This window comes from Carassius auratus, chromosome 6, assembly GCF_003368295.1.
Source record: "Carassius auratus strain Wakin chromosome 6, ASM336829v1, whole genome shotgun sequence".
In the NCBI taxonomy this organism is placed as follows: domain Eukaryota; kingdom Metazoa; phylum Chordata; class Actinopteri; order Cypriniformes; family Cyprinidae; genus Carassius; species Carassius auratus.
In genome coordinates, this window is record NC_039248.1 from 21,012,963 (window position 1) to 21,023,861 (window position 10,899).

The 10,899-nt window shown below is 33.3% G+C and overlaps 1 protein-coding gene across 1 annotated transcript; it reads right to left on the reverse strand.

Moving 5' to 3' along the window:
• Positions 1 to 3,290: 3,290 nt before the first annotated feature.
• On the reverse strand, positions 3,291 to 5,138 carry cfap144 (cilia and flagella associated protein 144). Its single transcript, XM_026255824.1, has 4 exons — positions 4,910 to 5,138; positions 4,767 to 4,826; positions 4,423 to 4,526; positions 3,291 to 4,235 (listed from the first exon to the last, which is right to left on the reverse strand). The coding sequence occupies exons 1-4, from the start codon at positions 5,037 to 5,039 to the stop codon at positions 4,122 to 4,124; spliced, it is 408 nt and encodes a 135-aa protein (XP_026111609.1). The 5' UTR covers positions 5,040 to 5,138; the 3' UTR covers positions 3,291 to 4,121.
• Positions 5,139 to 10,899: the final 5,761 nt, after the last annotated feature.

Below are 10,899 nucleotides of genomic sequence, written 5' to 3' on the forward strand. Positions count from 1 at the left end.
AACTTACCTATTATTAGCTAACAATTTTATGTAAGGATTAGAATAGTCCTTTTTTAACTGCATAATCATCTAAAGCTGGTCTTCAGGCACCGGTTTAGTGTGTCATTTTGGCCACAGTTACAGCACATTAGCTTTCAGGTACAGTCGGCATCCCTCACCTTTGCAATTTCCGTCCAGACAGAGATGATGCCATGCAGCCAGACTCTGTCAGTGCTTGCTGACCAGAGTCACGTAAGATGAACTAATCATCCCAGACACGATCTGATGCTGCTCCGCCTGACTGAGTTCGTAACTACAGTGGGCCATGGGGATCTGTGTCAGTTTCTCAGAGGCACAGATACACATCGGAGAACAGAAACATACCAGCTTTTAAGACATTTGTATGATAATTCCTTTTTTCACACTTAAAAAGAAACGAGTTCGTAGTGAGAAGAAGAAAAAAAAAACACCCAGTGGTATAAAGTTGTATTGTTGTAAAGCAGCAAATGCCCCAGTGTGTAAATATACAATCTGATATGTTGAAAGATAGGCATACGCATATTTTTTTTCCTGTCCCTGTCATCAGATTTCTCATATCAGCACACAGTCCCGAAGCAAAGCCCGGTGAGAATGCTGTGATGTTTGTAACCAGTAGCAACTGAATTTGAGTCTGTGCCACACGTCAAGCTGTGAGAACATTTTTCTTAACACACGCACATAAATGTTACAGTGACTCATTTAAGCTGGTTTATTTTTAAGGCCTCTTCAGATAAAAGGGAAATGTGGCTCATTGAAAATGCACTAGATTAGTCGGGATCAACTGGTGGGTCGTGACTCAGAAATGGATAGCAGGGGAAAACAATGCCAAATGGACATAAAATAATAAGAGATTTCATTTTTTGATGTCTAAACTTCAAAATATGTTGCCACCTGGATGATATTCACCTTTCAGCAACAACAGATCATTTTTATTTGCAATTGATTTAGTTAGAACATCTAACAGCGGATGGTAACATAAGCAAACCCTGGACCCGTTGTAATTGTGAAGAAGAAATTTTACAATTCTATTTCTTTATCCACATTATTATTCTTGTAAGAGCGGGTGAAGCCATTTGTAAATTTTATAGGGACTGGCTTCTATGTCATTTTTGTTCCAAATATTTTAAGCTTTACAAAACAGCTCAAATTGCTGATTGGTGCAAATCGGTGTGTCTTACCATATTATTCTAATGTATTTAGCCTATTCATATAAACTCACTGGATTGTAATGCAAACAGTTTAGCACTTTGTCTTTCATCTCCCTACAGCGGCTAATGAACCAAAAGTCTTACATATTCACAGAAAACAGTGTCTTTCCGCTTTGAAGAATTAGGTGGATACTGGATACCATTCAAAAATTTGGGGTTGGTAAGAATATTTACTATAAAAAAATTAAAAAAACAAAAAAAAAACAAGGATCCTGTGCTCACCAGAACTTTGTTTATTTCATCAAAAACACAGTAAAATAAGTAGCAATATCTTTTTCAATTTACAATAACTGTTTTCCATTTTAATATGTTTTAAAATGTAGTTTATTCCTGTGATGGTGAAGCTGAATTCTCAGCAGGCATTAATCCAGTGTCACATGATCTTTCATCAATGAACTGAATTTGTGCTCGAGAAACATTTCTTATCATTACGAATGCTGAAACAGTTGGTGATTTTATTTATTTATTTTTCTGGGGGATTCTTTGATTAATTTAAAGCTAATAAAAAGAGCATTTATTTGAAACAGAAATCTTTTGTAACACTGGACTGTAAATGTCTTTTGATTTTTTCACTCTTAAATGAATTGAATGAATATATGCTGAATAAAAGTATTAATTTCTTCAGAAAAAATCTTACTGATTCCAGTGTTTTGGATGGTAGTGTATATTGTCCTACATTTACATATTTAATCTGATGTGGATTTCCATTTGTTTATGATTATTAATTCTTGAAAGGAATAGATTCAAACAATTGTACTTGCACTAGTAATGATTTGTTCAAACAAATAATGATTAATGTCCCCAAGAAGTAAAAAACAACAACAAAACATTTGGAGACTGGAATGTGACTCACCAGATGATTCAGCATTTTTCATGCCCTCTTCCACCATTGAGGAAGACCACTTTGTGTCCCATAGGAGACAGTTATTATTAGCCAGCCAATGAATCACACCAGCAGTTGCTCTCAGTGGACAGACGTTATGCTAGTTTGCTTGTGAGCATGTTTAGCAACATCTATCCAGTGAAATCAATATTGTTTTCAAATTCCCTACCATTTACAAGTTTGGGGATTTGTGTTATTTGTCTGTAGAACACTAAATCACTAAAAGGCTTGCTTTCACATGCTGAATTTAAATGTTATGCTTTACCAGTTAACAATTCAGTTGGAATATGTTACTAAAAAACTGTGCAAATGCAGTTTAACATGCTACTGGTGTCCCTAGTAGTTTGTGATCTAATTCGACACACTTAGATGCACACAAGCAGAAAAAAGAACAAGAGAAGAGTGATAAAAGGAGTTTGTTGTGTGTTCACTGAAGTACTACACAGTGTAATATAGTAGCTACAGATGAAAGAGGTGTTAGCACTACACACTTCAATAAATCACATCAAATCCTGCAACTGCGCTGCCATCAAGGGGCAACAGAACTTTTCTGATCATTTGGATCAGAATGAGTGAAAACTAGGAAGAATTCTAATTAACCTTTTAAGACCTTATTGAGCGTCTAAACGTTGCAGTGAAATACATTTCCTTGTCGGATACAGCATATTGGTGCTGACTTGAGATATCAGTTCAGACAGTCACCCCCCCACCCCCCACCCTTCGCTGACAAATTGATTGAGGCTCAGAGAAAATGTTAAGACCTCAAACTCTCTCACCTTGATGCTGAGTGGACTCTAACTTATTACAGACACAAATTATTTGATTATCTTAATATGAAAAGAAAAGATGGAAAACTGCAAGTAGAGAACCTAATCTGGCACAACCTTTTTGTTTTGATATCTAGCACACACACTTTCAGAGTTGTGATGTTCATGTAATTTAAAAAAGATTCATTGATATGACATTACGTGTCACATTAAACTGTTAATTTGGCATGTATGTATGCTTTTAGCTTTCTTTAAGGTTTAGGAGTGCTGCATGTAGAATACAGTAGATACTGGGAACACTCTAATTGTAAGTAATGCTCACCTCAGCTAAATACTTAATACAATAGCTAATGTAGACTAATGAGATCACCAATTATTAGCCATTCAGAGAAGAGGAAAGAAGTTTTGATGACTCAGATAATGATTATTTAGAGACTTTAATCGAATGAGACTTTTGGCTAGAAAGTAGTTGACTCCTCTAGAGAGGGATGAGAGAGAAGGTCTTGAATTCATAATGATCTCCATTGACCGGACTATATATTACAGAACTACAGAATATAATGTAACATAATATAACTATTTGTGAGAATTCGGTGCAATTCTGTAAGAAAGAAACAACAACAAAAAATCTGTATCTTCACATAAAGGAGATTTTGTTTGGGGGAAGTAATGTTATAAATCTTGACCTGAATGGCCGATACATTATGTTTAAAATGTTTCAATAAGCTGCCAGTGGAGTTTGGTCACAGTTATGGATTTTTCTTGTGAAAAAGGCATATTTGCAAAACAAAATATGTGAATCCTGTTTCTGTACAATATGACTTTATCTAAGATCGATTAGTCATGAACTAATCTCTTTTGCTTACTATGAAGAGATTCTGCAGGACAGGAGCAGTCACATTCCTAGTGATAAATGGTGCCCATTTGACCCACTTTAACATATCTCTAGATATACCACTGAAATTCTAAACACACCAGCTGTGTCAAATCAAATGACCTGCTTTGCAAAATGGTAAAAACACCGTCTAGGCAGCTCATGGGATTTTGAGACCTGAAGCCTCTGTCCTTACCTTATCTGTATTAGTGACCATTAGTGAGTGTTCTCTAAAACATGTTTGCATTTTTTGTGTTTATTTGTGATAACAAAGAATGGCCATTTTGATCTCTCACATATGATAACTAGATTTGTTTATCTGCATTAGTGTACATAATGTACATGCCATCAGGAAAATATAACTTGAACTTTCATCCCAAATTTTGTGTCTGCTCCTTCAGTCGCCATGCAGCGTCCATGTACTTAGTGATTTCAGAGTTCTGCCTTGGAAAATTTAATCTTCGGTCACTACGATCTGAGGCGATCTGAAATATTGCACAAAAGACATGATTAGGAAGACATCCTACAACCTAAATATATATATTTTATATATACTAAAAAGATTTAGAGAACATTAGTGACTCCCATATTGTAATCCTTTTCTTTCATTCATTCAGTAACTCACTTAAATAAATGAATACATACATGATACGCACATAAATAAGAACTTACTAAAGGACTTGATATCCATCCTATCTCTTGTGCTTCAGTCTGAGGGTGAGAGTACTTTTTTGTGGGCTCCAGATGGGCCCTCTGTATAGCCTGGACGAAAGCAGCTGTACAAAAACTTATTTTCATTACATTTTACATAGTACAATACATTTAATTTACATAACCATTAAACCCAGACAACCAAACAGTAAATGGTAAACATAATTACGTCATCACCAGTAACATAACATATAGGTTTAATATATTTTGTGGATTTAACAAATGTTGTAAGTATGGTATTTTGGCTGAAACTATGGCAGAATTGTGTTAAATCAAATGTAAGCTAGTGTAAATAAGTTACTTACGGTCCTCCTCTTCTTTTCTGTACGTGATGTTGGACATGGGCTTGTCAGTCAGAATGTGCACTGAAGAAATAAAGAGGATATTTTACATATTTAACCAAACACAGAGACATACACACCGTAAACAAGTGAAGCTCTGCACTCACGCTTCTTGAAGGGGTTGATGTTAAACTCAGTGTAAAGCTTCTGGTGTCTCAGCTCCTTCATTATTGTCTCGACATGGATGGCATTCTGGTGAACTATGTCCACAGGGTCCTTTTCTTTAGGGTTTGCCATATTTAGTGTTATCGAATATTTTTTATTTGCTAATGTTTGCTAGTTTGACCACAGAATCACTTCCAGCAGCCAACACTTCGGATTTCTCTGGAATCTTGTTGCGTGGCAACCGTAAACAGAGCGCTAAAACAGTTTTAACCACACGAGGGCGCCAAAGCCCACTAATTCGTTTGCATTAGAAATTCGTTTGGTATTTTTTTTCTTAATCACAGACTGTATAAAAACATACATACATAGTGGCCTCTGTGAGGCCGTGGTTATTTTACTCCAGCAGGAACCATGCTTGTGTTTGATGAATGAATGAATTAATTAATTAATAATCAAAACTAAATCGATATATAAAGTTGATAAAAACAATAAATAAATACAATGACATGGAAGCATTTGTTGCGGTTTAAAATAAGAATATCTAAAATTAGTAATATTTTTTAGTAAGAAAATTATTTATTTATTTTGTAGAAAATAAATAAATTAACCAATCAACAAACAAACTTTTTTTTTTTCATGGAAAGTGCTGTCTTAAAGTACAATATTTGTTGTGGTTTAAGAACCACGAATATCCAAAATTATTTATTTTTTGTCAAAAACAAACAAACAAACACAGTGTTGTGTTAAATTATTGTCTGTGGTTCCCATTACCCAAGCAAGCAAGCAAACTAACTTTAATTAACAAACTAAAATTTAGCAAGTACATAAATAAATATATTTCTGTGTGAAAGTGTGTTAAATTAAATATTTTTGTGGTTTAAGAACCAGGCATTTCAAAAATGATGAATGTTTTTTTTTTTTTTGTATATATATATATATATATATATATATATATATATATATATATATATATATATATATATATATATATATATATATATATTTATGATATATTCAATACATCTATATGCAATAGAATATTTTTTTTAGGTCAAACTGATAAATGTCTTAAATTTAGCTTATACTGTTGTCAGATCGCAGATGTAACAGTTTTGTTTGAATAGTTTTAAATCATTATTATTTACAGGTTTTATGTTATTTTCCCATGTTAGCCTCTGTACCTATTAAGCAGCATAAAAATGTGCAATTATTAGAATTTTGGGTAACACTTTAGAATAAGGTTCCATTAGTTAATGTTAGTTAATGTATTAATTAACATGAACAAACAATGAATAATACATTGATTACTGTATTTATTCATCTTCGTTAATGTTAGTTAATGAAAATACAGTTATTCATTGTTAGTTCATGGTAATTCACAGTGCATTAACTAATGTTAACAAGCACAACTTTTGATTTAAATAATGCATTAGTAAATGTTGAAATTAACATGAACTAAGACTTATAAATGCTGTAGAAGGATTGTTCTTGCTTAGTTCATGTTAACGAAAGTAGTTAACTAACATTAACTAATGGAACCTTATTCTAAAGTGTTACCGAATTTTGCTCTTTGATATTATGTCTCTTGGAGGATTAAAATTCATTATACAGTCAAAACATCAGTACAAATTTTAACCTGCACACAAAAACTACATGTAGTGTATCATTTGTATTTATGCATATTCATCCTGTTAACAATTCTTTGTTTTATTTAAAAAAAATGCCCACTGGACTGTTCTTATACATCAGTAAAAAGAACGTGAGAAAGTTTCCAAGACATCTAACCATGAGTCCATGCTATGTCTCTGACTAGCAGTCATCCATAACCACAATCTGTGCCGAAACACAAACACACACTCGCTCAAGGTCTATTGTCTACACGCACACCATGATGATTCTCTATCTCATACACAGAAGGACAACGTGAATGCGAATGCGTGCGTTTGTTTAGGTGTGAGTAAGTGTATGTTGAGGTTCAGATAAATGGGCCTACCATCATTCTTTGTCACCCACCTTCAGCAGAAATTATGCTTTATTTTCTCAGTCGCACAGGCAGAGAAGGAGCGGCTGCAAAATCTCTATCTAGAAGATAAACCCTAGGAGTCATACACCACTGATGGCACTGATTGTACTGAATACACTCGCCATCACTGAGGCCCAGAGGAGACGCCACTTGGTCATGGGAAACTCTCTTGAAAAATCAGATTGGCACTGCTCTTTAAGTGTTCCCTCAGCCTCAGCATGTTCTCGGTTAATAGGACTGTGTAAAGGATTCCGGGTACCGAAATGAGACCGTGTACCCAGCCATGAGTCCCAGTCTGTTCTAGATCAGTGTTTAGTCTTTGTAATGAAATTGGGTGTTCCTGCAGGTGTAGACTGGATGATATAAGGTCATAATGCAGGCTGTAAGCATTGGCGGTATTGAATTCACCTTGAGTTTGTTCCCAAATGTCTCATCAGATCTAATCACTCAGGATTTATTTTGAGTTGTTTCCACAAACCCAGAACACTTCCTAATATGTCCTGATGCATGTAAAGTGAGCTTAATAAAATGCTTAGAAAGTAACACATTAAATAACTTGGAAGAACAGCTTGAAATTGTAAATAGCTTGAAAATCCCTTAAATAGACTGAGTCAAATTGTTCTTAAATGCGCTAAGAGCAGCAGCAATTTAAGAGTTGACTGTCCTGAAAATTACCTGCCTGAAGAGGAATACTGATCGTCTCATTTCTGGCTGTGTGTGGAACAACTGAATATGCAAGGCAGACAAAAGTCTTTACTTAGACTCCATATCCCTTTTCACAGATGTTTTTAATAGATTTTTAATCCTCAAACTGACACTTTTTTATTAAGCTACAACGCTTTAATCATACTGTAATTATGCTTGTTTGTTTGCATACTGTATGTTTGTGTATCTATCTATCTATCTATCTATCTATCTATCTATCTATCTATCTATCTATCTATCTATCTATCTATCTATCTATCTATCTATCTATCTATCTATCTATCTATCTAATATGTTTTACAAGACATCAAAATATTTCAGATATTCTATTTGAACATTTCAGGTATAGGTATGTTACTTATCGTCTCCTTGCAATTATTTGTGAAATTTACTATAGCAATTTCTTGATGAAAATGGTTAAGAACTAAATCAGTGTATCTTATGTATTTCCCAGACATTCATAGGTTATTGGATTATTATTATTATATATTTCTCTCTCTCTCTCTCTCTCTCTCTCTCTCTCTCTCTCTCTCTCTCTCTCTGTATATATATATATATATATATATATATATATAATTTTTTACAAGAAAATAGCTACTATTTTAGCTATTCTTTTACAAATCATGTTTAATCCAATGTTTCTTGCTGTTTCTTTGTAATTGTTTGTGAAATTTACCAGCAATTTACTTTTTACTAGAAACCTACTAAGTATTACTAAGTACTGTATCTATCTCTGTCCATATAGAAAATATGCTTTAAATGAAATTTGACTTGAGCAATTAAGAGAGCAGGTCAACTGTACAAGGGTTGTTTTTTTTTTACAACAACAACAACAAATGAACAATTTCATTAATATTTCACTTACATACACTAAATACAATCAACCTTTGCTAAACTTGTAAAGATGCCTTATACAACTTTTATTTACTTTTATGTTGTTACTTTTGTCTAATAAAAATCTATAAAAGATTTGTATTGTCACATAGCTTGCTTTGCTTAATATTTGCTTACACCATTTCTCATATCAAAGTTTACATAATAGATTTTCTTCAGGCATTCAGTAACGTTGAGTCAGGTCCTTTTGTTTAATGCGTACTAAAAATTTATCTTTGCAAGAACTTCAACCAGAAAAACTTCACGTTAGATTCTTCTAAAATGAAAATGAACTAACACACTTCGCGCAAGTTTCAGGTTGTTTTGTAACGTGATCGCCTGCAGTTATTAGTTTGACATTTGTTAAATTAACTGCATTAACTTACACTGGCACTTGATGTGTTCTGTTATCTGATTGGCGAAAATACTGTCTGCTCTTCACAAGCTTATCAAGTGACTTCGCTTCTGTCATCACACACAGACAGCTAAACATAGAAACACACACACCTCTCTTTGTTGTCACTGCTAATAGCAATTTCAGCGAGTATGTCACATAAAACATGTGTTCCTGCTTTTCCTCTATCCCCATGGCCTTATATAACAAGTGTTATTACTGTAACTGTCACTTTGTTCATTCCTAAGAGGATGTCCAGAGGAATAAAGAGAACGTAAGACAAATACAGAAACAGCTTGCTGCTTGCCTCGCATTCTTTTCTCGAGTGGCTTTTGTTTGGGGAAAGGATTTATCACATGGGGATGCACAAAGGAATTCGTCATGAGTGGGATCTGAGCAGTCCTGACAGGTGAGAGAGAAGAAAGAACTGCAGACCAAGTTACTTTGATTACTTAAAGTGCATTTGATCAACTATAGCAGGCTCTCTGTGGCCGCTGTGCTCTGTCTTCTGCCTGAGAGAGTTTCCAAAGTTCACTCATTAAGACTCCTTATCAGACAGTGGCGTCTTAATGGGATTTTGATGGTGGTAAATGTCAGTGGACACAGTATATGGCAAACTAAGCATGATCATAGTGCCTGCAGTTTTATTAGTAATTTTATAGGCAGCTCTGACATCAATTTTCAGTCACTGTAAAAAAATAAAAATAAATAATAAAACAAAGATTATCAGAGTATCTACTGAATACCATATTTCACAACAGGTCCATAAAGTTTCAAGAATAGAAATTATTGTACTGACAAAAATTCATTCAAAAATAATGTGTTCTATTGCTGAAATTTATATATATATATATATATATATATATATATATATATATATATATATATATATATATATATATATATATATATATATATATATATATATATATATATATATATATATATATATATATAAAATATTTTTCAAAGTAGTAAATGAAAGAGATTATTGAAGTACACTTTACAAGATAAAAATGTTTAAAATGTCATGTTTAATTTAATGTTACTTACTCTTTTTTAACATTAACATTCTTACTCTGAAATTTGCAAGTAACTTCTCAGGGAAAATTCCTGGACTATTTCTTTCAGTGTATCTTATGTATTTCTCATTAATTAATTAATTAATTCATTTATCCATCCATCCATCCATCCATCCATCCCTCTATCTACACTTTAAAAAAAACTAATTTAAAAGTTGTATTGTGAATGAAAAAGATTATTGAAATATGCTTCACAATAAAATATTATTATTTAAATAAATAGTAATATTTCAGCTTTTCTTCAAAAAATAGTTTAATTTAATGTTACTTGCTGTTTCCTTGTGTATTTTTTACATTTATTTGCAATTTCTGAATGAAGATTGATTCAAAAGTACACTATACATATATGTGTGTATATATATATATATATATATATATATATATATATATATATATATATTATTATGATTAATTCCCTTGAAATAAGACCTGGCTATGTTAAATAAACCACTTCATCTGTCTTAAGAAAAAGCAGAAATCAGAACAGGCGGTCCCTCCTTCACAAGGTGATGAGCCAGCTAAATGTCAGATCTGTCTTCAACTACCACTTACTGCTTGGCGACAAAAGAGGGATTGGATTTCTTCAGAGTGGCCGGGTTGTGTTTGCAAAGTATCATTTGGGAGTTGGGCCTGTTTGGGCTTATGTCCAGAGTAGGTGGTGTGAGTAAAGAGGCTGTGTTTGGGTGTCCTGTGAGTATGACAGATATTGAGGAGGAACCAGTCCAAAGCCCGGGATCAATGTTATCATCAGCCCATATTTCCACTTGTTTCCCTGGAATGCATGAAGTGGCTGGAAATTCTTAACTGACAAAATGGAAAATTCTATACAAGCAAACTACACAACAGACAAAACATAACAAAATAGTAAAATAAAATAATATATTATTGTAATGATTTAAAAATATCAAATATACA